General features: G+C 40.3%; 1 protein-coding gene across 3 annotated transcripts in view; it reads right to left on the bottom strand.

Annotated features, from left to right (window-relative positions):
* Positions 1 to 26979, bottom strand: part of NNT (nicotinamide nucleotide transhydrogenase) — a 50526-nt gene extending 23547 nt beyond the window's left edge. Inside the window, exons 1-15 of one of the 3 annotated variants that reach the window (XM_062621781.1) lie at positions 26924 to 26979; positions 25705 to 25902; positions 18129 to 18358; positions 16761 to 16978; positions 15186 to 15273; positions 14433 to 14521; positions 10285 to 10472; positions 9447 to 9580; positions 7623 to 7814; positions 6351 to 6504; positions 5274 to 5435; positions 4393 to 4503; positions 3545 to 3690; positions 2394 to 2589; positions 1694 to 1927 (exon numbers count right to left, since the gene is read on the bottom strand). In XM_062621781.1, coding sequence (XP_062477765.1) covers positions 1694 to 1927; positions 2394 to 2589; positions 3545 to 3690; positions 4393 to 4503; positions 5274 to 5435; positions 6351 to 6504; positions 7623 to 7814; positions 9447 to 9580; positions 10285 to 10472; positions 14433 to 14521; positions 15186 to 15273; positions 16761 to 16978; positions 18129 to 18358; positions 25705 to 25855 — 2293 coding nt within the window. In that variant the 5' untranslated portion in view covers positions 25856 to 25902; positions 26924 to 26979. Of the gene's footprint in view, positions 1 to 1693; positions 1928 to 2393; positions 2590 to 3544; positions 3691 to 4392; positions 4504 to 5273; positions 5436 to 6350; positions 6505 to 7622; positions 7815 to 9446; positions 9581 to 10284; positions 10473 to 14432; positions 14522 to 15185; positions 15274 to 16760; positions 16979 to 18128; positions 18359 to 25704; positions 25903 to 26701; positions 26725 to 26880; positions 26904 to 26923 lie in introns of those variants that run through there. The other 2 variants (XM_062621782.1, XM_062621783.1) reach the window with 2 other exon arrangements.
* Positions 26980 to 27667: the final 688 nt, after the last annotated feature.

Raw genomic sequence — 27667 nt, forward strand, 5'->3', positions numbered from 1 at the left:
TCAGAATAATCACAAAAAAAAAAACACAACAATTAACCAAACAAACAAACCAGAAAAAAAAAAAACAAAACAAATCAAAACAACCCGTATTTTCAATCTGGCCCTGGGATGCTCTGTAATACAAAGTTTTAGCTGAAACTTCTTAGTACATTTATTACCTCAGCCCTTCAAAAGCTGTGTGCTTAGAAAAATATGACCACACAGATAATCCCAAATATAAAATACTCCTGGCTTTCAAATGCTTTCAAAAGTACCCTCAGTCACACAGAATTCTTACAGCTTTCTGTACTGGCAAAGAGGGGTTGGTATTTATGTGAGTTTTATTTGCACCCTAGGCTTCTTTTTTTTTTTTTTTTCCCCAAACAACATGGCAATGAGTAAAAATAATGCAAGTTTATCTGTTACTTTTGGTGTAAGCAATTACTTACTGAGTTCTCATTTAAATTTAGCTGAACTAAAGGGGAAGAATGAATTGATGGTCTCAGGACTAGGAGTCAAAGTGGGGGAAAAAAACAAGGGAAAGGGGGAAAGGCAAAGAAAAAAACAAAAAAAAACCCCACCCAACAACAAACCAAACCAAACAAAACCCCACAAAAAACAAAACAAGAAACAGGAGAGTGGGCTGAAACAGGTCAGGAAGTTCACCAGGGACATGCGCACAAATCACTGAGGGGATGGAGGGAGGTAAGATGGAGAAAATTAGAAAAAAAAAACAAGAAGAAATACATGAGTAACCACTTAGCAGAAATACATCATAAATACATACTACTGACAAATCCTTCAAAAGATTATTAGAGAAGACAGCTTTCCATCCATGTCATGCTTCCTCCTTCAATGGCTGGTCTCATAAACACTGAAGAAAGCAGACAGATGTTTCCTAAAGGAACTACTGCAAAGCTAGTAACAGGATTAGTAACAGGAAGCTCAGCTACAACTTCTTAGTACAGGTATTACCTCAGTCTCTCAAAATCTGTGTGCTTACAAAACCAAAAATAAACACAATAAAGAACCTTCAGGTGCATAAGAATCAGGAATTAGTATTTAATTTAGAAGGCATATTTACTAAAACAGAAAGATGCAAGGAGTTTGCACAGTAGGTAGACAGTGAACTGAATGGTTTCAAGTGAGGCAGTCTCAGCTCATATTGCAAGCTACCTACCTGAATGAAGCCTGCTATGACCTACCTAAATGAAGCCTGCAATGACCTAAGTGAAGCCTGCAATGACCTTCCTAAATGAAGCCTGCAGTGCTGAGAACAAAATCCTATAAATACTGGCAGTGCTCACCGATTCCAGCAACACAAAGATTTCAATCAAAATGTCTGCTCAGGAATATGAAGTTGTGAACATAAAAGTTCAATAAAATCAATTAGAGAAAGAATGTCAGGTAGTGTCTTAACACTAAAGCAACACTTACTTCTAGATAAGATGAATTGAGGGAAGCTTACATGACTTAGTTATTACTAGCAGTAGTATGTCCAAGCATTGAAGACAATTTTTTTATAACTAAAGCTGTACACAAATTAAATACAATTTAAAAGGGGGGTGAATGAATTCACATGAATTAAACAAAGTTTTACCTGATGCAAAATACTAAGTTTCCTTCCAATTACATAGCAGTCTACAAGCAAAGATAAACCCTAGGGGTAAAAAAAGCCTGTTACAAATACTTAATTCTGAATGGAAGGTCTCACCTTGCAGTTTTCCATAAGCAACAAGAGAGCCACTGAAAGTCACTCCACCAATGTACGTGCCAAGGTATGCCACAATCCTGGTGAGGTTTGCAGCTGGATCAGCAGCAAAGTGAGGATATTCAATCATGTATTCTGCAATACAGGTGAGCACCGCAGCCAAACCAACCAAACTATGGAAAGCAGCCACTAGCTGAGGCAGATCTGTAATCTGGATGCGTTTAGCAATCGTCAAACCTATTAAAAGTTGAAAACAGAGGGAAGTCTTACAAAACACAATCTGTGCAGATGGAAATTAATGTATCATAGTTCAGTGCGCACTGAATAAATGCACACACATGCCTACTCCAATGGAAGAATTTCTTCTACACAGAGAATTGCTATAGCATTTAAGTGAAAGATGCATTTGTGTATTTTATGCAATGAAGATATAATGGAAATTAAAAGATTAAAGTTTATTATTTTCTTAGAAGCTTCATTAAATATTGCTGCTGCTTTTCCACCACTCTCCCTATTCTTTACCTTACCCTGATGCACTAATAAAAGCCTTGTGACTTTTTGTTCACGTATTTGCAAAGTAACATACACAAGACATGTATTTTAGTCAATTCACCTGAGAGCTATACAGTATTTTGTGTATACACAGCCTTCATAAATCTATGCATAGAGCAAATATTGTTAGGTTATAGTATCATACACATACCTATGGTACCACCAAGTGCCAGTGCACCTGACATCTGTGCCAGCAATTCAGGTGAGGGTTTAAGGCATCCAAGAGTTGCTGCTAAGCCTCCTGCAACACCAATCATACCCAAAGCATTTCCAAGACGAGCTGTTCCTTGTGTGGACAGGCCAGCTAGGGCACCAACACAGCATAAGCCTGAGCCTAAATACATCATCTTTAAAATAAGAAAAACATCAGTATGCATATATGAATCGAAGACAAACTGAATAATCATTATAAAAATCTTTCTGAATATTAAATAGAAGGGCTGATTTCTCCAGAACATATGCAAGTTACAGTTCTTAACTGAAGTCAAAACTCTTCTGACTGTGAGAAATTGTTGCACAGGATGTGATTTTGGCCAGTCTTGGTTTATCTGTGAATACTAAACTTGAGTCAAGCCCTTTTTCCTCATCAGTTCAGAAGGAAATTTTTCTTTAGTACAAACCTGAAACTAAATGGTCCTGTTCATTACAGCAATAGTTTCGGAATTTGCTTATGGAACATCTGCACTCCTACCTTGTATGTATGGACAAACTTAAATGAACTGAGCAGTACATGTCTAGATAACTGAAAAAAAAAATCAAATCTATTACAAGCCTCTGGCATAGAGATATGTTTGCATTCACCTTTTTCAAACACAGAAGGTGATACAGATTGTTTTTTCTTCCTTTTAAAACGAAACAACAACAAAAAAAAATGCCATAAAAGATGCTCATTTACAGGTACAACCCCTGTATATCTCTTTGTGCTGAAATCTCATCCCATCCAGATGTCACACCTACTTCAACTGTCATGCCAAGCCGAATTTTCAGAAACATTTAAACCAAAGACTGGTTTCTGTAGTTCCTCTAATACTTAAGCTGTGATTTAGGAAAACTGTCCAATAAGTAACAAAGTACCTGCTGCTTTGCAGGGAAAGGAAAAAAAAAAAAAGCTTTTAAAATTTTCAGATTCAGCATTTGGGGTATGATTGCAAACTTCATGTTAATCAACTTCAGACTCGCCTTGTGGGAATACATAGCTAATGAAAAGACCACGGCTAATTTGCAGTTTATCCCTCAGAGTAAACAGTGAAGAAAGATATCATGCTGTGAACAGCTGGCTAAGAGCCACAGTTATCTCCTTACCTGTTCAATGTGATAGCCACCACTAAGAGCAGCTGCATAGCCTCCTACAAATACACCACCAGGAAGTAGGTACAAGTAGTTGTATTCAGGGGGATCTGTGGGACGTTTGAACATATCCAGCATTCTCTGTGTAACTAGAAACCCACCTGGCCAAAGCAAAGGAACAATTTTACAAAAATAAAATCTGAAATTAAACATACGCCAAGCTGTAAGAGAAATATTTGGTTAAACCATAGTACCACACAAAGTTAACAACTGACACCAATAAAGCCTCTGAAAAGCTATTAATCTGGAAAACCACCAGGAACCAAATATGTAATCAGTGTGAGATCCTGTTGTCTTTTTTAACCTTCAGAAGAAATTCATAAAAGGACAAGTTGGAACACATGAAGGACGTGCTCTGGCTCTATACACTGACTGTAGGATACAGCTTGGTTTATGACTGTGCCATTTTCCCTATCTACTCTAGAAAAAAGCTGTATCTATAAGACACATTGCTCACTTTCTTATCTTTTTTTATTTGTGAAGCTTGGGCTTCTGCAGCTCAAGCAAGCAGAATTTTGTTCTATGACACTAGTATATTTTTCAAGTAGAAAAAAAGGAATCCCAAGATATACAGGAAAAGATATTTCATATAATCATCACCAAAAGGATACTGTAAAAGAAAAAGGCACATTTAAATGTTTCCCTAAAGAAGGTTTACACAACAGGGTGTGCAAACCAGATTGAGTAACTTCTACCCAATTTCCAGAATTCCACTTCTGGAATCTATATAATTAAAGACCTAGAAGAAGTAGAAGAATCAGACAAGTGCTTTAAAGTTACCCTCAGGAGAAAGCCTTTCATACCTGCAATATTGACTGAAGAGATAAAGGCCGAAAGCACTGCAAGACTTTGAGGAGCATTTTCAGGGAGATAGTGTCCTCCCATCACTACCAGCCCACCAACTGCAGTTAGTCCTATTTAAAAGAGAAAAAAGCATTACTGATCCTGAAAAGGCTCTATACCTGTAGGAAGTCTCCCTTCAGCTGTCAAACAGATACCAGTCAACTCAAATTTTGACCCCTGCTGTACACACTACTATTTAAACAAAGACTTTTCAGTCCTAGTCAGACTAAACAGTCCTTTTCAGCAATACAAAAATGTTTAAAAAGAAAAACAAAAAAAAAAACATTATTATATGAATACAGTTTTGAAGTACAGTGCCTTAAACACAGAGTCAGCCTCCAATTGCTCATTCAATAAAAGAAACTTTGCTTTTAACAGTCAAAGTGAGTCAGACTTGTGACATGTCATACATACATACAAATGCAGTATGTTACATCTGACAGAGTTATGAGCCTTACAGGTCACTTAGGAACTTTTTCCTCTCTCTCAAAAAGCATAGTTTGAGGAGAGGAAAAAAGAATGCAGAAAATATGAAAGACAAGTTATTTTCAGGGCAACATTTTGGAGAGATGGGAAGATACGTTTTATGAACGGAGAGACTGCAGTACTCCCAAGTAAAACAAATTTTAGAGCAAACAGGTTAAAAGTGAAAAATCAGTTATAAAAATTAAAAATACACAGCACCACATTTGTCCTTCCTTTGAAATATCATAGTCTCATAAAGGGTTTGTTTCAGGTGTCCTTGCTATTTATTTATCAGCAGACTTTCGTATGAAGTTCAAATAAAAGGAGCTGTGCCTACTCCAAACAGAAAACAAGCAGTTGTGTGACAGCTACTCACCTGAGATAGCATTAGTCACTGACATGAGTGGAGAGTGAAGAGCAGGAGTCACACCCCACACTGTATGGTACCCCACTATTCCAGCTAGGCCAAATGTTGTCACCATTTGCGTGAAAGCAGAAGTAGGTGCTACAATGCCCAGCCCTAACATGCTGGCCAAACCTAGAAGAACAGCAAAGTGTTTTTATAGTTTTCACTGGTTTCTTACATTTAACCTCTGTACAACAGGATTGCCCAGTATTGAGGTAAAAGCAAAAAGGAGTCTTGTGCATGGACTTATTTCAAGATCAGCTGTGTCATCTTTGTCGACTACAAGGCTCTTTGGTGCTAGTGTTTCTTTTGCAATAGAAAATAAAATCATAAATACAATACATACACCTTTGTTATGCATGCCCACAAAATAGCAATGATAGGTTTCTATAGCAACACTGAATCCTATCACTCCCCTGATCTAGAGCAAAAATATAGAAGAGTGACGATCATGTTGAAATACTATTATGAAGACTCAAACCATGCATATGAAGAACAGATGTTAAAATAAAGAATACGCAATTCATTAATTACCTCATGCAGAATTTCTGGTACATACAGAATACCAAATGCCAACAGCAAACAATATCTATAACAATATATATTATTATGACAATATATATAACAAATGTCATATTCTCAGTACTTCAGTAGATTGTGGGCAAATTAACTCATACACTACATTAAAATTTGAAGAAATCAATGGCATTGAATTGGTTCTGCTGCAAAGTATGGATACAGTCCTAGCAGGAGTCCTTCAGGATTTTAAGTATTTTATTGATATTTAAATAAAACCAAACACATAGATGCATACAGCATGAGTCACCACTGTTTGAAATGTTGATACTTTTAGTTAAACTTATAAAATTTTATTTTCCCTCCCAACAGCAGCTATTCTAATACACTGATTGTGCACTAGAGTAGAACAGCCAATCACCTGCTCTCCCAAATAGTTATTAAATTGAATAAGTAAGATGAGGAGTCTTAAAAGTATTTGCCAAATAAGGAGCACTATACACTGATTCTCCAAATCTGGAAGGTGCCTACCTGCTGTGTATATAGATGCAGAAGTCACAGTTTTTCTAAAAGGTGTAACAGTAGCTGCTTTTTCAGCTTCCAGCTCTGCGACAGTCTTCTGCTTCACAGGGGCTCCTTGAGGAATGTTATTTGGCGGAGGTGCTGGGAAAATCACCTTGCCATCCTGACAAGAGGTATTTACAGTTATCACTAACATGGCAGATGCTTTACAGTTAGAGGAAGCTCCTCTTCTTAATCCTGCAACTCAATTAAGTTTTAACATCCTACGGGCATACCACAGGAATATCTTCTTTTTCTGCATTTGCAAAATTTTGCAAGGTTAGGTGATCAGTACAGCCTGACCAAGTTAACCTTACTGATTTACATATTTTTCAGACATGATTTAATACTAGTGTCCAAGAGCACCTCGTGGAATCACAACACAAGGCTTGAAAGCAGAAACCAAAGTGGTCAAGTTCCTTAAATGGAAAACATTTATGCAAAATAAAACAGGGTCTTGGAAATAGCAAAATCTGCTACAGATCTGAATTGTAATCAGAGCCTGCCGAGACCACAGCTAGGAACCAAGTATACCCTCTCACATTTCTTGCTGTTCTCCAGACCTCTGGAGGAAAAACCTCGAGACCTGAGCAGTAAACACCACTTCAGTGGCCTGGGAGAGCAGAGGTCAGTGCAATCCTCCTCCAGGTATCATCGGCATTACAAAATGCTGGAAACACTATGCAGCAAAACTCAACAGAAGCAAATACCTCTTACTTAAACTGCAAGTTATTATTTCCTAATAGTTTCAGGAGGAGAGCCTATACTGGCCCATGACCAAAGTTGTATTTTCGTATTTCTTAATAGAGTTGAGAGTATCCTGCACATTTAAGTTCCACCATTTTTTTCTGAAGTTACTCTTATAAGAACAGAAACATGTATTTATTAAAAACAACAACAAAAAAGGAATATTTTCTGATCTTGCAGTAATGTTTCAAACATGTTTTAAATAACTATGCTTTTATCATATGAATACAACATGCAAATTGAATCTTTTTCCTATTTTTCAATAGTAGACATTAGATACTTGTTTAACCATGACAAGAAGACAGAAGCAAAGAGCTCTCCCTTCACAAAAAGGGACAGGGGAATATTCAGCTGAATACAAACATGATTGCCCACACTACCCATGAAGCCTTATCTGAAGTCCATTCACACGCAGGATCTTTGAAGTACTTTAAATAGGCAACACTGATAAATATATGCACTCACAAATTAAGAAAAGGATATTTACTGACTTACCTTCATTACTACAGTTCCTCTAATAACATGATCCAGAGTCCCATAATCGAAATCATCTTTTGGATCAAAGTAGAAGTTCTCTTTGTCAGGACTAATAGCCTTTAGGAGTTTGACAATGTTATTGGAATACAGAGTACTGGCCTGAGTAGCCATCCTGCTAGGCAGGTCTGTATAGCCAATGTGTGTAACACCCTGAAAAAAAAATTTAAACAAAATACTAAGGATTAGTACTATCTCTGAAGAATTACAGAATTACAGAATCGTTTGGATTGGAAAGAAACCTTAAAGATCATCTAGTTCCAACCCCACTGCCACAGGCAGGGGCACCTTCCACTAGACCAGGCTGCTCAAAGCCTCATCCAACCTGGTCTTGAACACTGCCAGGGATGGCGCAGCCACAGCTTCTCTGGGCAATCCCTTCTAGTGTCTCACCACTTTCAGAGTGTAGAATTTCTTCCCAATGTCTAATCTAAATCTACTCTCTTTCAGCTGAAAGCCATTTCCCTTTGACCCTAATGCTACATCCCCTTCTAAAAAGTCCCTCTCTTATTCCTATATATCCTCCTAGAAATATATATCCAAACTGTTTCACTTATTTCTGGTTTTAACCCCAGATAAATAATGTTAGAGCTGTAGGTAACAGTTTATGTTGGGGGAAGGATTACTCACAACAATTACAGTATCCAACATGACCAAATCCAACAACTTAAATGCTATTAGCAGCAAGCCTACACAGAGAGGAAGATGTATTGGTGAAAGAGCTTGTCCTCTCCAAATCCTACCATTCTCTCAGATTAACTTCTTAAAGCATCAGGTAACAGATTATTCTGCCCAATGCTTGGCACCTTCTGAGTTGTTCTTGAGGGCATGCACTGAAGGCAGCTTTCCATATGACAGAAGAATGAACGAAACTTCCTTAGAGCTAGCTAGCTGTGCAAGTAACATGCCTAATGGGTTCACATTTATGTAAAGAGGTAACATAATACATCCCTACTGTTTAAAGAAGAAATTTGAGTATACCTGGTTATCAGGATTTTGGAATGTATGGGAAGCTGAGGCTGGCATGCACATACAAGCACACTTAAGTTAAAACACTGCTCCCACAACTGAGAGCCAAGATCCATGCATGCTTCCAGGAATCCTGGCTTCACAATACAATGCTATGGCACACTGATAATACCTCTGCACTGCTGCTTTTTTTTCCACAGGTCAGTGCCAGCACACTATATCCAGGGATAATACTCCTCTGACTAAAAGTGTTCCGTATAAATTCTTCATGCAAGTATCTGATTACTTCTGTTCTGCATACTCTAATTTTTTAAGCAATGACATCAAAAGCCCTAGAAAACCACAAAGCCAAATACAGTGCATGACTCATACACACACAGCCCTGCTAATATTAATAACCATGGCAACAGTATGTCCTACAAGCTTCCCTAATAACACCATTATGTCCTGACATCACCAAATAAACAACCTTGGAAACCTGCTACTTTTAATCTCATCACCCAAATTTCTGTAACTGCTAGTAGATTCCTCACAAGTACCAAAAATAAAACCCAAAAAGCATGAAAAACAGGCTCTCTACTGAGCCAATAAACACTAGAGCAAAACCAAAGTAGTAAGTTCAGTCCAGAGCAAAATTGCTTACTTTAATGAACAGGTAGTGATAATGAACCCTAGTTTGGCTTACAAGTGGTTGAGGTACATAAGGATTACTTAAGCCCAAATAGTGAAATCAGCTACTCATTTTCAGCATACAGTTTACAAAACACAATGTGAATTCACACAAACTGAGAACAATCTGCAGATTAAAATGCTCACCTTATGAACATACATTTCTCCAGGCTTTGTAGTCTCAATGTTTCCCCCCGATTCTGCTGCTAAATCCACAACAACGGAACCTTCCTTCATTGATTCAATCATATCTTTCTTAAACAAGATGGGAGCTTTTTTGCCTGACAAGACAAGGCATTTTAAGTTAAACACAAAATAAAGCTTTTTATCTGTATAGCTCAGGAGATACATTCTCTCTGTATGTAAACCTGCTCTCTAGATATATAAACCTTATTTTTTTTAAGCAAAATTTTCAAGTCATCAGTACCTCGGATGAAATGTCATAGAAGGCTTTTTTGTACAAGCAGAGAAAAGAGATGCTAGAACATCGTGCTCTGAGCATGTAAAATTTTGTTCTCAGTAACTGACAACATCCAATCTTACAATTGAAGTCATAACAAAAAACAACAAAAGATGACACATCAAAATACAGATGTTGCGCCACACAAATAGTAAGCTCTATCTTACTATGTTTCAATTACCAAAGACAGTACTGTTTTGTTTGGATTCGTTTCTGTGCACAAGCTGGACAGCAGCAGTAGCAGTGATGCAATAAATATGCTAGAGAATTACATATTATTTTATTACCATCTATTCCTTGTTCAATAGAAGAACATGGTATTGAGTCAAAGACTCTAGTTTGTGAAAACAAAAGCTGCAAAAAAAGACACATGCTTCAAAAACAGGCATTGTCAGGGAAGTTAAAAGGTACATGGTAGCACTGAAATAACTCAGTAACACCTCTGTTTTCACTGCAGGCACAGCTCCAAAACATGCCAACTTACACAAGATAAATGAAAATCAGCATCTTCCACATAAAACATACCTGGAATAAGAGCTGTAGTGATGATGATATCAACATCTTGGCACTGTTTAGCAAAGAGTTTCATTTCAGCTTCAATAAATTCTTTGGACATTTCTTTAGCATAACCACCTTGTCCCTCTCCAGATTCCTTTAAGTCAACCTCCAAAGGCTCAGCCCCAAGAGACTTGAACTGTTCCAGAGCTGCAGCTCTAAGAAAATAAAATTGCAGGGAAGAAAACAACTGCTGCCATGAAAATCCACCACGACTTTTCTGGTCTTTTTAGTAGCAGTTTCCACACAAGAGATCTAAAACTTATTTTAGGATTAAGGAGATCATAAATTAAGTCCTAAAATGTATATATTAAGTGAAAAAAGTAATTGCATCACTAACTTGAGGTCCCTAATAATAATAATAATAATTGGGTAAGGAATAGAGGCAGCCAAGGTTTCCTGTACACTCAGCAGCATTGCTCCAATAAAAGTCTCAAAGCTGGGAGCTTAACTGTTGACTAACTCCGCTTACCCATTTCTCTTATCATGCCCAGGTACACCTACAGCCCAAACTTGGATGCCAAAGAGAGGTGACAAATACACAACCTGTGGCCCTGTCTTTAATCTGTTAAATGGGAACTAGTAAGCCTTATTTTTACAGGGAAAACTGGGAGGTCTGGGGTGTTAAGGGGTCATGGGTTTGAGGGTTTATTTGGGTTCTGAGATTTTGGGGGTTTAACAGTTATCCTGAAAATCTGATATTTATTTTTCATCACATGGTATCACAGTAAATAATGAACTAAATTTTAGACTTAGCTGAACATTGACAACACACAAGATTTAAGATAAAATTCTTGCACACCAACATAAAAGCATAAAGGATGTTTAAGAAGGGAATTAAAAAAAAAATGTAAAAAGGTTTAGACAAGTTTTGATCATGCTTTTAGGAAAAATAAACTCCTTCTAATTTGTTTTAAGGCATATGCAGATTTTTTAACAAACCAGAGTGAAGGTTTCGTCATGTTGCACATCATAAATCTGGAGATATATTCAAAGAATCATAGGATCATAGAACAGTTAGGGTTGGAAAAGACCTTAAGATCATCTAGTTCCAACCCCACTGCCATGGGCAGGGACACCTCACACTAAACCATCTCATCCAAGGCTCTGTCCAGCCTGGCCTTGAACACTGCCAGAGATGGAGAATTCAAAACTTGCTTGGGCAGCCCATTCCAGTGCCTCAACACCCTCACAGAACTTCTTCCTTAAATCCAATCTAAACTTTCCCTGTGTAAGTTTTAAACCATTATCCCTTGTCCTATCAAAACAGTCCCTAATGATGAGTCCTTTTTATGTTGAGGACACCAGAACTGCACACAATACTCCAGGTGAGGTCTCACAAGAGCAGAGTAGAGGGGCAGGATCACCTCCTTCAACCTCCTGGTCACGCTGCTTCTGATGCAGCCCAGCATACGGTTGGCTTTCTGGGCTGTGAGCACACACTTCCTAATCATGTTCATTTTCTCATTGACCAGCACCCCCAAGTCCTTCTCTGCAGGCCTGCTCTGAATCTCTTCCCTGCCCAACCTGTAGCTGTGCCTGGCATTGCTTCAACACAGGTGTAGGACATTGCACTTCCCATGGTTAAACTTCATCAGGTTGGCATCAGCCCACCTCACAAGCATGTTGAGGTCCCTCTGGATGGCATTCCTTCCGTCCAGCGTATCAAATGAACCACACAGCTTGATGTCATTGTGTCGTGGTTTAAACCCAGTCAGGTAATTCGTTCGCTCACTTCCCCCCCTTTTCTTGCCCTCCCCCTGCTCTTGGAGGGGCGGAGAGGAGAATCGAAAAGAATGCAACTCCCACGGGTTGAGATAAGAACAGTTTAGTAACTAAGGTATAACACAAATCACTACTGCTACCACCAATGATAATAATGATAAAGGAAATAACAAGGGAAGAGAATACATCATCTCACCACCAGCCGACTGGTAACTCGCCCCCCCCAGCCCGACCAAGCTCTGACCGATACCTCCTCCAACCCTGCAGTCTCCCAGCCCTTCCGGCTAACTCCCAGTTACATCCTGGGCATGACGTGCTGTGGTATGGAATACCTCTTTGGTCAGTTTGGGTCAGGTGTCCTGTCTCTGCTTCCTCCTGGCTTCCCCTCCCCCCTGGCAGAGCATGAGGCTCACAAAGTCCTTGGCCAAACCAAAACATCCTTGTTATCAGCTCTGTTCCCCAGATGAAAGTCAAAACACTGCACTACACCAGCTACCAAGAAGGGGAAAAATGACTGCTACTGCTGAACCCACGACACATTGGCAAACTTGCTGAGGGTGCTCTCAATCCCACTGTCCATGTGAGCGACAAACATGCTGAACAAGACCGATCTCAACACTGATCCCTGAGGGACACCACTCGTTACTGGTCTCCAGCTGGAGACCACTGACCACAACTCTTTGTGTGCGGCCATCCAGCCAGTTCTTTATCCACCAAGTGGTCCATCCCTCAAATTGATGTCTCTCCAATTTAGAGACAAGGATGTTGTGTGGGACAGTGTCGAATGCTTTACACAAGTCCAGGTAGATGACATCAACTGCTCCACCCCTGCCCATCAGTTCTGTAGCCCCATCATAGAAGGCCACCAAATTGGTCAGGCAGGATTTCCTCTTAGTGAAGCCATGCTGGCTGTCACCAACCACCCTGTTGATTTTTCATGTGCTTTAGAATGCCTTCCAGGATTTTGGCAGGCACAGAGGTCAGGCTGACTGGCCTGTAATTTCCCGGGTCATCCATTTTCCCCTTCTTGAAAATGGGGGTTATATTTCCCTTTTTCCAGTCCTCGGGAACTTCACCTGACTGCCATGATTTTTCAAATATGATGGCCAGTGGCTTAGCAACTTCATTTGCCAGCTCCTTCAGGAACCGCAGATGGATCTCATCAGGACCCGTGGACTTGTGCACATTCAGATTTTTAAGATGATCTCGAACCAGATCCTCTCCTACAGTGGGCCCAAGGTCTTCATTCTCACAGTCCCTGGGTCTGCCTTCCAAGACTTGGGTGGTGTGGTCAGAGCCTTTGCCAGTGAAGACCGAGGCAAAGAAGTCATTCAGAACCTCAGCCTTCTCCAAATCCTGTGTAGCTAGTTCTCCCGAGAGCCTCCTGAGGGGGCTTACGTTCTCCCTAGTCTGTTTTTTATTTGCTACGTACCTGTAGAATCCCTTCCTGTTACCCTTAACATCCCTAGCCAAGTTTAATTCTAACTGGGCCTTAGCTTTCCTAACCTGGTCCCTAGCTTCCCGGACAACACCCCTGTACTCTTCCCAGGCTGCCTGTCCTTGCTTCCACATTTTATAAGCCTCTTTTTTCATTTTAATTTTCCTAAGCATATTAAATATAGTTAAGAAGCACTAAATGCCACTTCTGCATAAAATCAAACCTATATAAGTAATTTTAATGCAAATACAGTATTAAGCACATAGAAATTCAATATAAGGCCATTTAACAGAAAATAATCCAGTTTGTAGTCCCCAGAGCTGTAAAACAAATGTTTGTGCTCAGTAATTTTCCCATGCTACTGCTCTAAAAAATGGCTATAGGACAAAATAATCCTTCCAAACATAAAGAAGAGACCCAAAGAAAGCAGAATTTGGAACAGCTTTAGATGCATTTTCTGTTCTTTCATCCTGAGATTTATAAATAAAAAAACTTGATCTCTTGCTTCTTTCAACCTGCTGAAGGAGAGAGTCTCTCCAAAGACTTCCTACCAGGCCTTTCTCGGATCAGGAGAGAGGAAGTGAATAAGAGTATGCAGCTATGAACCTGGATCAAAGCAAGCTATAAATAAGGGCTTAGATTATTTCTTTACTATTTCCTCTGTGTCCCCAAGAAGTAGAGAGACATGAAATTATGGATAAAAGCCCTACCTTTCTCACTCTCATAAAGTAATGATTTTTTTATTCATGTATTGCTGAATGATGCAATGATAAGGACTTTTTGGAAGATTTGGGTTTTTTAAGGTATAAAAAAAACAGAGGAACAAAGATGGAATAAAAATAGCAGGAAAGGAACTGTGATTCAGCGCAGTACAAGTGCTTTCACTGTAATACTGACTCAAACTACTTAACCTTAAAATAACGTCAGATTGCTATTACCATTTTCATACACCTACCTAGTATCAAATCCACGAACCACTGCACCCATCGATTTAGCTGCTCCTGCAGAAGCCAGGCCAGCAACTCCTCCTCCAATAATCAAGACCTAGAATGATACAATCATTGTATTTGTAACATAACCTAAAATTAGAGCTGGTTAGAAAAGCAGCAGCATTGTACTGCCATTTAAACTACCTTAAGACATAGAACACAAAATTACTTTGGTAAAGGTGCCCCATAATCTAAGTTTAAAAGCTGCAACTCCTAACTTCACTTCTCTGAAAGCCAGCTCATCTGCAGCTAACAGTTTATGTAAGTATATGTTTTCTCCTTAGCTCCCCCCCCCCCCCCCCCCCCAGTTCTACTTTCATTTCTCTTCAACCCAATCTACCTGCCATTCCAATCCAGCAATCCCTTCAATCATAGCCTTCAATGCACCAGAAATCCCAACATCTCTGACTTTTCTGAACTGCTTCCTTGCATTTCCTCATATGGGGAGAAGGGGGAAATCCATCCAGGTATAAACAGTCTGAAGTGCAAAACTAAGCAAACTTAAATAAAACTCACATTATTCTGCTATTCCCCAAAACACCAACCCTACAACAGGTAGTAAACAAAAATTGTTATGGGAATAACTACAGGAATTTCTGAAGTCTCTAGAACTAGCCCCAAGGCACGAAAAAAGCCTTTTAAGACAGTTTCAGCAGTTGTCAGCTGCGCTCAGGAACTCACATATTCTTCTGCCACAATATCTGTTTAATTGCACATACCTTTGCTGGAGGAACTTTACCAGCAGCTGTGATCTGACCCGTGAAAAATCGACCAAAGTGATTTGCTGCCAGTACCACAGCCTTGTAACTGTCAATTAAGGATGAACACAGATCAGTATTTTCCTAGGGTCAGTACAATTCCATTCATGACAGCAATCAAAAGAATAAACATTTGACCATAGCTTGCACAGGATAAAGCACGTTTAATATTTTACTGTTGAGCACAAGCTTAATAGTCTGTATTTTTATTTTTTTGGGGGGGGGGGGGGGGGGCAGGGAATGCATTTTCAGGCATAATTTTTTGAATGCCATATACTGGATGTCCACAACCATTCACTCTCTCAAATTAAATTTTACCTGAACAATATACGCATAACTTGCTAACAGTTAACTCTGTGGTCTCTGAAGCTATCTTTAAAGCCTGTAACCTGAAGCTTGCTAGGAAGAAAACATGAACAAGCAATTGCAAAACCCAAAGCAATTCTGCAGTAAGCTCACTTAGACAAACAAGCACACATTTAAACAAGATACTCTGACCCTAACTCTGCAGAGCTATACAGTTTAGGCCAAATAGCTTAAGCTTGCTACTTCTTTTGCCCCATCCGCTCTGTAGCCATTCAAGAACGGGTGGCTGGATGCCAAGTTAACATCAATAGAGCTATCCAAAAATGCAGATTAATGTGTAATTGTGTCTTTTATTAAAAAGAGTGCACACTTTCTTGCACTGTTACTAATAGTGCTGTGTTCAACAGCCCCATTCCCCTTTTTACTATCTCTAGCAGGAATATATGCAGGTCTGTATGACAAAAAATTAGTTCTACTTTGGAATACAGGTTGTAGATTTTATACCTTTAAAAACATTATGAATTTCTGTATTTTAGTAAAATTACACAGAATGAAACACAGAGAAGTAACCAAACATGTGCTCAGATGTATAATGCTGGTGTCCACAAAATCTGGTAGCCTTCTCCAAGGTTTATTATGCCTCACAGACATCATCTAAGTAAAAAGTCAAAAAAAAAAAAAACAAAAAAAGCAATAAAGAATCTAATAATAGAAGTCAGCTTGATGACAACATTTTAATGCACTGGAATACCTACAATACCAGTCACAAAGCATGAAGATGCCTGACAGTATTTGGTCTTTTGTTTATATCTGCCATGGCAATTACATTCATACTGCATGCTGCTTGGGTCAGTGAGCTCCCCGCACCACCAGATCTCAGTGACAGACAACCTGTGTTCAAGCTTTCTCAAAAATAACTTGAGCCTGCTCAGATCTAGCTCGGATTAAAAAAAAAAAAAAAATAGAGAAAGCAGTCATGGAATTAAAAGAAGTGTCATCAATTTTGTCTATTTAATTTTTCTGTAGGCTTTTTTTGATCTACTGCAAATCTGACCACAATAAATTTAAGTTGGTTGGCACCTCCAACAGTGTCATCCTCTGTGAAACAACTATATGAAAACAGAGGTACAGAATTGTTTTGTATATACCCAATACCAAAGCACATAGCTTTTAATCCAACCATACTTACTCGACCTGAAAGAAAAAAAAAAAAAAAAGTAAGAGTCATACCCAGCAATGTTGGCCATGGAGCTAAGTGCATCATATCCCTGAGCAATGGTGATCCGTGGAACCTGATCCATAGCCAAGACAGTAGTTTTTTTCTCTGCAAGTTTTTTCAGGAGGTCTGGATTTTGTGCTGGGTAGATAAAACTAATCAGAGTAGCCGCCGTCTTAAGAAGATCTGCCTCGTGCACACCTAGAGCTGAGTTATATATAGGAGCCCTCACCTGAAGAAAGAGAGAAATTTCCAAATTAATCAGAAGAAATAAATCAGAACACTGGACTTTCTTCCTCCTCACCTGCAGCTGTCCATTCCCATCCACAGAGTACACAAGGATGGAAGTATATCAAAGGCTGTTTACATAACTGAACTGTTTACACAAATGAACACAACTGGGTAACTGCACTTCTTAACTGAAATCCATGTATTAGATTAGCTCTAGGCAGACTGGTGACAGAACAGTAATAGCCATCACACTTTCAGAAAGATATGATGGCTTTTAACCAGCAATTAGTGGCTTTTATGACAGATAGCTGCCCCAAACACACAATTTTTAAGCAAAATGATTACTGAGCAGATGTGCCATTAAGCTCTACAGGCTAAGAATCACTTATCAGTTTGCAATGCAGCACAGCATACAGAGAATTTCAAGCATGAAGTCCAGCAGATACTCATCTTCATCTGTACTCACTTCGAGTTTCTCACTTTTCTTCAAAAAGAAACCTACCTAAAAGGCTTGTTCACAAAGCAGCTCACAGATATTCTATGTTCAAACCTGACAGGATAACTTTAAATAAAGCAGTTAAAAGAAGCCTCAGCATCAAGTTTAAGGTCTTTTTCCATTTTCCTTCAGTACTTTACACAACCTAATACCTCACAAGCAACTTCACTTCTAGCAGCTCTCCTAGATCAAATACAACTCATCTAGTTACAAAAACGTCTGAAACACTCAGTTGTGGAATTGTTGGATGCCTGATTGAGAAAAGTTAGAAAGCAGCATCTTCAGAATTCCAAGCAACTCTCTCTAAAGAATAATCTCAGTTGTATGTTACTACTTTTGCAGAGAAAGTTTCTTACAGCAGGAATCTCATTTGATTAGTCTAGAACTAGTAGCCTGCCACACTCTAGAAAACACAACATCTCCAAGCTAGTTAAAAACTTGGTAAGTAATTATCCTCATTTTTTTCAATGCTGCCATTTACTAGTTTATTATTGCAGGTGTACACCTGAGCTGTTAAAAAAAAAAAAAAGAAAACTGAATCAGAGGAAAACTCTAACTTACTTACTGAACTTTCAGCACACTAGCAGGAAAAAAAAGTTACCTCAATGTTTCTCCAAAAAGAATGTAATAGGAGATATATTAATAAAGCAATTACTTTGATAATCAAATCAGAAGCCAGGACTTCCTTGGTCCCCTGGATCTTTGCTCCAACTTCTCTGTAATGGTCATCAGAAAATTTGGAAGCTTCTCCAGCACCAGATTCCACCACAACATTGAAGCCCTGTTTGGCCAAGGCTTGAACTCCAGCTGGTGATAGAGCCACTCTCTTCTCATTCTCAAATATCTCCTTGGGGACACCTACAGTCAGCTGTTTATATGGAATTCCTGTAAGAGTGGCAGATAAAACAGCATTAGTTGCAAAGATTAATAAATTGATATTAATGGCACTATTCAGTGCTGTACAGACACATGCAGACATGTCATACTTACCAGTTCTCCCTCCTAATGGAGGAGGAAGTAGAATGATCTTTGCTGGCACTGTAGTTTACACTTCCTTAAATTACACCACTTTGCTAGAGATCCTTGTTCTCTCAGGAATTGACAGATCAGCCCAATCAACCACACAAGCAGTAACAAGTGTCTGAAGTTCATACCCATCTGAATTTACAGTTCTGACTGTGTAACTGTCATTCTGACTTATACTTTACACGGTGTTCTGGTGATAACACATTCTACCTGGGGTAAGAAGGGTTTAAATCTCTCTCTAGTCACTATTGTGAAGAAATAAACAAATCAGTTTGTTCACTTAAACTGCATTTTAAATGAGCATGTTTTTAATGTTTATCAAATTACAGTTGTCTCTGATAACTACTAATGAATGCAACTTACATACTACAGAAGACATTGAAAGATCAAATTAAGTGCTTAAATACATAATTTATAAATACACAGACCCAAGCAGTATACTTACAAATCAAACTACTGCTTTAAATATACTAGACAGCATGCAGACCAGCATGAAGGCCCAGTTTTGCATCAGCTTTCAGTGCTGTCTGACTAGAATTTAAACCTGGATTGTGACATTTGTACATGAGCCACTTGCACCACATATAGATTAATGAAATATATGTGCCTAAGCAGTCACAGATACTAAAGATCAAGCAGCAAACAAAAAAAAAAAAAAAAAAGGGGTGAGAGGAAGGTGATGAGAGGTTTATTTTAATTTACAGATCTGCTTTTCATTTTGCCACTGAACTATGTATTCTGGTACAAACATTGTAGCAGACTAGTAATGTGTTGCATGTTTTAGGAAGGCCTCCTTTTCACTTTTTTTCCTTTTGTTTTTTTTAAGATAGAAACAAGCAAAACAAAGCCAAACCATATCACACTAGAAGAACTTGGACGAACTGAGTTAGTTTGATGTTTTAAAAGCCAAATCTGAAATAAAAACTAGGACTATAAGGTGTTTAAAGGTGAACATCTGAAAATGTTTAACAACTTTCAGGATACTATCAACCTATAATGTTCTGAAAAAAAATTGCTAAACTGGTAGTTATATATCTATATGTACTTGTCAGTCTTGTAATCCTTTAAAAAAAACATGGCTGAACATATCCAAGAAGATGACAGAGCTCACCAAAAAAGTGCATTACTTCTAATTATTTTTACCTTTTTTCTTTTTAGCTTTCTCTTTGAAATTGAACTAATAAAATAGTAACAAATAATTTGAAGACAGAAGTGTTGAGATATTTTGTATGTTGGAGAATGTTTAAAATTTTTTAAATTACAAGACAAAAAATCAAATTCAGAAAAACATGATTTAAAGGAACATGAAGTCACAGCAGGAGTGAGAATGCACATCTAAAACAACAGACGCACAAAGGTGACAATGCTTTGCAAAGATTTCTTTCGCCAGCGTACACCACATATAATCATCACTGTGCAAACTGTGCAACTCAGGGCATCCCTATCAGAGCAGCACTAACCACTTTAAAGCCACAGTAACTGTTGCTGTCACTCATACAAATCACCCTTCTCATTTGGAAAGAACTTTCTCTTCATTTCTTCTCCTAATTAGTACACAATAAAGTTCTGCTTCTGATTTTCACTAAATCAGTTCAGTGGAAACAAGCTCTGCTGTCTTTTAGAAGCAGAAATGAAACCTAGAAGATTAAAATTTGTTAAAGAGACCAATCATCATTCCAAATGAAGTTGCTCTAGGATAAAAGGCAAATAGCTTTTCAAGAAGCACTAAGAAAATAAGAACTGGAGCGCTACCTTGCCCTTCTGCTTCTCTAAGTTTCTGCAGCACACAAATTCAGAGAAAGGAAGGAATTACAGCATGAAAGGGATAGAAGGATGACTGCAAATTCAAAGGCACACAAACACTTTGCTAAAGATATGTGGGTTTAAACCACGACAACTTCTCAGGAAAATTTTTTTTTTTCTTTTTTTTTTTAATCTCCTACAGCTCAAATGACAATAAATGCTTCTGGGTTTTTTTTTGCTACCTTGTTTTGTGTGGGGTACCATAGTAAATACCTAGGAGTGATGGGATAAGAACATGCTCTCACTGTATGCCAAATGTGTTTCCTTATTTCTCCTTTTCATGTTGGTACATCTTGCATGCAATAAAAACAAGTAAAACTATTTCTGCACCTTATTTAGCAAGGAGAACAATCAGAGACCAATACTGAGGACTATGATGGGGCTATGGAACTGATGGACAGGGGTTGAGCAGTTGATGTCATCTACCTGGACTTGTGCAAAGCGTTCAACACTGTCCCAGACAACATCCTTGCCTCTAAATTAGAGAGACATCAATTTTACAGGTGGACCACTTGGTAGATAAAGAACTGGCTGGATGGCTGCATGCAAAGAGTTGTGGAAAATGGCTCAATGTCCGGCTGGAGACCAGTAATGAGTGGTGTCCCTCACGGGGTGTCCCTCAGGGATCAGTGTTGAGATCGGTCTTGTTCAGCATGTTTGTCGGTGACATGGACAGTGGGATTGAGAGCACCCTCAGCAAGTTTGCCAATGACATCAAGCTGTGTGGTTCATTTGATACGCTGGACGGAAGGAATGCCATCCAGAGGGACCTCAACATGCTTGTGAGGTGGGCTGATGCCAACCTCATGAAGTTTAACCATGCCAAGTGCAAGGTCCTACACCTGGGTTGGAGCAATCCCAGGCACAGCTACAGGTTGGGCAGAGAAGAGATTCAGAGCAGGCCTGCAGAGGACTTGGGGGTGTTGGTTGATGAGAAAATGAACATGAGCGGGCAGTGTGCGCTCACAGCCCAGAAAGCCAACTGTGTGCTAGGCTGCATCAAAAGGAGCATGACCAGGAGGTCGAAGGAGGTGATCCTGCCCCTCTACCCTGCTCTCGAGAGACCTCACTTGGAGTATTGTGTACAGTTCTGGTGTCCTCAACATAAAAAAAGGATATGAAACTGTTGGAACAAGTCCAGAGAAGGGCCATGAGGATGATCAGGGAGCTGGAGCACCTCACGTGTGAAGACAGGCTGAGAAAGTTGGAGCTGTTCAGCCTGGAGAAGAGAAGGCTGCATGAAGACCTCATAGCACCCTCCCAGTATCTGAAGGGGTCCTAAAAGGATGCCTGGGAGGGACTTCTCATTAGGGACTGTAGTGATAGAACAAAGGGTAATGGGTTCAGACTTGAACAGGTGAAGTTTAGATTGGATATAAGGAAGAAGTTCTTTACTGTAAGGTTGGTGAGGCACTGGAATGGGTGGCCCAAAGAAGCTGTGAATGCTCCATCACTGACAGCGTTCAAGGAACACTGTTCAAACCTCTGCCAGGTTGGACAGAGGCTTGGGTGAGATGGTTTAGTGAGAGGTGTCCCTGCCCATGGCAGGGGGGTTGGAACTACATGATCTTAAGGTCTTTTCCAACCCTAACTATTCTATGATTCTATGACTATGTCCTCATGCAAAGCTTTGGGAGATCAAATCCAAGATAAACATTCAACAAGTCTCATCTGCCTCTCACCTTCTGTTCTTCTCTGTCCCACTACCAAATTTCTAGCAAACAGCAAATACAGAAGCACATGAACACAGAAGCAAAGAGACATCAGTTTGCCAGCAGTTAACTACAGCAGGTACAGGACATTTATCAAGAAAACTATACCGAGCCATCACATCATTCAACACCAGAACAAAGCAAATGTCTACAACTGCAAAGCAAAGACCTATGTTAAAACTTCAGGACAGGCTACAATAAATATTATTTTTGAATAATAGCTATACTATGAGCACAGATTAGGTTACTAAACTCAGCAATATTATGGAAGTTATTACTTTTCAAAAGTTTAAATCTAGAATCATAAATGAGATTTTATTTCAAGAAAGAACATCTGCAATCCTTCTCGTACATTTTAAACTGCACGAGAATGTGAAGCTTCCAAGTTGCCTTTCCAAGTTTCCACATCCAATAATTTCTTTAAGAATTGCCTTGAGAATGTTTTAATAACTAACTTAGTGCTTTATCACATGAAGATTTTCAAGAAACTGACCACTACACATATACCTTGAGAGCCTTTTTTGAGTCACATGAAGATTTTGAATGTACTGTTCATTTTGTAGGAAATACGCCACTTTTTTTTTTTGATACAAAGAATCAATAGCAAAAGGACACTGCCAATACCAAAAGTGGCAGTAACATTAAATTTCACAGGCCTAAGAATCTTAGTGTGGAATATAGAAAACTAGTAAGAAGCCTAACATAATCTCAACTGTGTAATGAAGACATAAAGCACAGTCTCAAACTTCAAGTAAGCAAAATAAGTAGGTGGTCTAAATCTTCAAGCTCCAGAAATCAAACAAAAATAATTATCATCAACAGAAGTGATGATCTCCATTTAACTTTTATCTACAAACCAGGTGTTTAAAGAAGATCATAAGCTAAAACTAGCAAGAAAACTTAGAACATTCTATGTAGAGAAATAGAGAAAAATAGAGATTTTTTTTTATTCCCCTAACCTGATTTCAGGAAGAAGTCTGGAGGAAAGTATTACCAACAACAGACTTGGAGAAAAGAGAAGTTTTGACTATATGCCATATGTTCTGGGATGGGAAAACAGGATATGTAACCTGTTTAATTTTTAAGTTACTCTAATACCAGCTTTAAACCAAACATCTCACCTGTTCTGAAGATAAGGACATATTCCAAAGAACAGCAATATGATGTTGGGAAAATCAGAAAAAAAAAACAAAAAACACCAAAAAGCAAACCTAAAGAATGGTACAGAATATTAAACAAAAACCTGATACCTCTTCTTACACAAGCAAGGGGATATAAAAAAAAAACTAAGGAAATTAATGGAGAATGCCTATGATTTATAAATAATGTACAGCTTATCAAGAGAATCAGTTGATAGTGAACTGTTATAGGTTTAAAAGTTCTGCTATACAGGAGAAAAAAAGGCCTTTTTAAGAAAGAAGAATCAAAATTAAAATTACATTAAAAATCTCAAGATAGAGATGGGTGAAAGTCACAGAGCTCTAAGGCAAATGAATCTGGAAGTACATTGGAAACCTGACAGTCAGTCACACTTCACAGGGCTTGGGAAAGTTTTGCATCTGTTTCTCAAGCACCTTGTGCTAGCAACTATTTAAGATAGATTGCAGAATACTTTTTTACTCCTGTATGAAAATGCCTATGTTCCTAAGGAACACAGAAGGCAAATTAAACAGCAGTAAGAAATGTATCCATCTTCCAAGTTTACTTTTCAACTGACTCCAAATCCCTTCACACCTGAAGTAGCTGTTGTTCCTGTACATGACATATCCTGGATTAAATGAAAGCTAATCTGAGAGAACGGAAGTAACAACCACAGGTTTAACAAGAATTACTGTGACAGGGGTCTTTTCAGAAAACTGACTGTTCCTAGCATTACAGTGATTTTACCAAGTGTCACTGATAATTTCTAAAAGAATAAAATGTAGTTATATTCCATGCTGTTAAATTTTGATTCAAGAGCACTTAAAAAGTATACATAAGCAACAGTACTGCCAGTAATTCGTCAGTCAATGGCTGGTTTATCCTTGATTTGTCCCCTACTGAGTGACAAATCACGTTACCAAAACTAACTACGATAACAGCTTAATTATCAACCAAAATACTTCTCCAACTTAATTCTCAACATTAACTAACTGCATTGCATGAATACTATTCGCTCTTAAATAAGGACTTTCACATGACAGATGTGAAGAGACATTCAGAGAACCGAATGCTTGAACACATGACACTTATCAGAATTCCCTGTCCTTGTGGAAAACATTCTGAAGAGTGATTCATAAAAATAGAAAAACACAGACGCATGAGACAGAGACAAGCATACTCACTTCAGTAAAACTGAAAAGATCTTGCAGTTTCATGATCAAATTTGTGGTCTAAGTCAACTACAAAGATTGATTCCAAACTCAAACAACAACAAGGGCACTTACCTGGGACATTTGAGAAAGAGCCTTGAACCTAGTTTTCTACATCCCAGGTTAACACCACCAACCAAGGGTCAATTTGCCATATCAAGACAGACAGATGTCTCATTCAGTACGTAATATGAAAAAAAAAACTTTGGAGCATCACAAATCTGTCAGTCAGAGCAAAGAAATTCAGGTTCACCATGCAACTGTGGTAAAAAGCCATGCGATACCAATTATAAGGAGCCCTTGGGACTAAAGAAACTCTTCCTCTCACCACATTTCTTCAGAAGGTCCAAATCATTGGCTCACTGATTTGAGAGGACCCCAGAACGCACCGGCCATTGTTAGTACTGCCAGAAATTCCATGCAACAAAGGCTTCTCAGAGTTATATAGTCTCAACTTGTGTCCTGTGTTTTCATAACCAGACACTTCAATCCGCAAACAGCACTACTTTTCTAATACTAAGATATCTAATACAGTTACCTACTGTGCATATCTGGAAGAACTGAACATCACGTGTACAGTGTCTAACTTTCCACATTAATCTGTCGCAGACTGAGAAGATCCTAGATCTGCACTGCAGCTGGGTCTCTAAATTCCTTCAGGGAAGCATGACCCATGCAGGATAATGGGCAAAAATATCATTAAATCAGTTTTATACATTCTCCAGTCCTCTAGCTCTCAGGCTATACACTGCATAGGGAAAAAAAAAAAGTCAGTACTGATTTTCATGCAGCAGGCTCACATCATAAACTGGAGCCAAGGACCCCCCTCCACTCCCCCCTCCATTTTTTTTTTCTCTCCAGAAAATACCTGAGCCTGTCCATTATCTTCCCATAAACGTAATTAGTGCAAACATAGCAACAAGCCCTGTATGTGAAGATGCAGATCAAAAGTTCTTCAAGGCAGTGCAACATAAGTTTTCTGAACAAAAGACTTTTTTTTTAGATGGGATAGCTGCATCTACATATAGTCATGCTTGCAGATCCCCTCTCTATGAGGGCTCTATTTTCCCCTGCATGCACACAAAGAGTTGCACAGCCACATCTCTTGAGGAACTCAGGCTTCTTATTAAGAAAAGTATTCATAATAAACACAAACACCTTTCAGATACCCCCTTTAAAACCAGCGTAAAATTGTACATCTGACCCAAGCATGCTACTGACATGATTTAAGAGCACTCTTTTTAAGTCTCTTCTGTACTAATGCATGTCTAAAGGAAAAATTAAATCTATCTCCATATTTTAAAATAAAAGATTATTTACAATAGTGTAATCAATTTACCTGGTTTTAGAACTGCCCGAGTCGTGAGCATCCTGTGGGTTCTAAACATTCGCAATCGTAGCATCTTTGCAGAATGCACATTAGGTGGTAAGACACTGCAAAAAACAGGAGCGGAGCACCCACTAACAGCGGCGCGCAGAAGGCTCGCCATTTTGCCCAGACCTTACAGCAGACTCCTTGCCACTTATGGAATTCGGGCTGCACACATAAAAACAACGCAAGAATTATTAATGATACAAGACAGAAGGCATGTAAACTCAGTAGCCCAAGTCCTCGTCTACTGCCAGAAGCCATGAGATGATCATTTCTCCCCTTTTCTTCCTAGCTAGAACTTTCTTTTTGACTGAGGCAACTAGCGAACTAAAGTAACAAGACCATAGCAGGGTTGACATTATAATAAGTTGACCTAGAAATCGCATTTCTGTGCTCAAAGTCTGAATTCTCCTCACACCACCCCTGTAAACCAGAACCTTTGACTCGTGTAAACTTCCGGCGCTCCACAGAGCCAAACAATTCAACCCCCTACCACAGTTCCCAGAACAGTTACCCGCTGCGGTACAGCATCTCAGGGGCGCTCCGGACACATCCCAGAGCAGGCACTCGGGCTGCGACAAGCGGGTCAGAGGGCAGGGGAGCCGGGATGCCGTCTTCAGCAGGCGGGTACCAACTGCTGACGGATGCAAGGGCCCCTAGCCCGACACCCAGACGGGTCCAACGCGCCGTCCCGTCCCTCCCCACAGCGAGGTACCACCGCTTCCCCACCCGCCCTGCCCACAGCACAGAGCCCCGGTTTTGTTCCCGCTACTATTTATAGCCACGGCCACTGAAAGACCTTAGTTGGGCAGGCGGCTCGCCCCCCGCCCGCCAGGGCCCGCCAGGGCCCCCCGCCCCCTCCTCCCCGGCACAATGGCTATCGCGCCCGCCCAGGGGGAGGCCCGCAGCCGCCACTTCTCCGCTCCCTGCCTGGGGCCCGCCCGCAGGCCCCTTTCCGCGCTACCTGCCTTCTCCACACGTCGTCCCTCCCACAGGTCTTTCCTTCCTCTCTCCCGCCCTTCCTTCCCGCGGCTCCGGGGCGCTGCGAGAAAGAGACACCGCAGCCCTCCAGTCAGCAACGGCCAGCCCCCGGCCAAGCAGCGAGAAAGGGATGTCACCGCCCCTATCCCGCAAGACACCCACCAGCCGTAACGCCAGCGCTGGCCCTGCCGCTGCACTAACAGACCTTGGGTCGAGGCGGCGCGGTAGCTCCAGCGCGGGGTGGGGTGGGGAGGGGCGTGGCGGGGCGGGACGGGACGGGACGGGATGGGACGGGACAGGATGGGATGGGACGGGATGGGATGGGACGGGACGGGACGGGATGGGACGGGACAGGATGGGATGGGATGGGACGGGACGGGATGGTGTAGAAGGGGTGTGGGGGGTGCGCTGCCCGCCAACCCGGAAGGAGTGAGGGGAAGGCATGGGTCGGGGCGGTCCGCCAGCGGGAGGGAAGTGGCGGGGTCTGCCCGTCACGTGGTGCTTTGCGTGCCGCCGGCGGCGCGCGGCTGAGGGTTGGCTCCGCCCCCGGCCCTGCCCTCAGGACGGTGCTGCGGCGCTGGCGAGGCGTTTCCCGGAGGAAGCTGAGGTATCGCGGCCGCGGCTGGTCGCGTCGCAGCCGTTGTTGGAGGCCGAAAGTGTTGGGCGCTGGCAGCAGGCGGGCGCGTCCCTCAGCCGTGGCAGGCCGCCGGTGACTGGGACGAGGAGGCGAAGGTCGAGGCAGCGGCTTGCAAAGGAGGTGTCTGAAACGTGGCTGGTTTCTTGCGGACAAGCACCACGGCATATAGGTGATATCTTCTTTATTATTGTTATTTCTTGAGATGTGTAATACAGCAGCGAGCTGGTGTCTGCATTAGAGTGGTAGATACAATGTGGGAGGATAACAGAAACGGAGGAACTCTGGCAACATACATGAATCAATGAAGAGAAC

This window comes from Pezoporus occidentalis, unplaced genomic scaffold (genome assembly GCF_034315485.1).
Source record: "Pezoporus occidentalis ecotype Australia unplaced genomic scaffold, CSIRO_AGI_Poc_V1 ctg234, whole genome shotgun sequence".
NCBI lineage: Eukaryota > Metazoa > Chordata > Aves > Psittaciformes > Psittacidae > Pezoporus > Pezoporus occidentalis.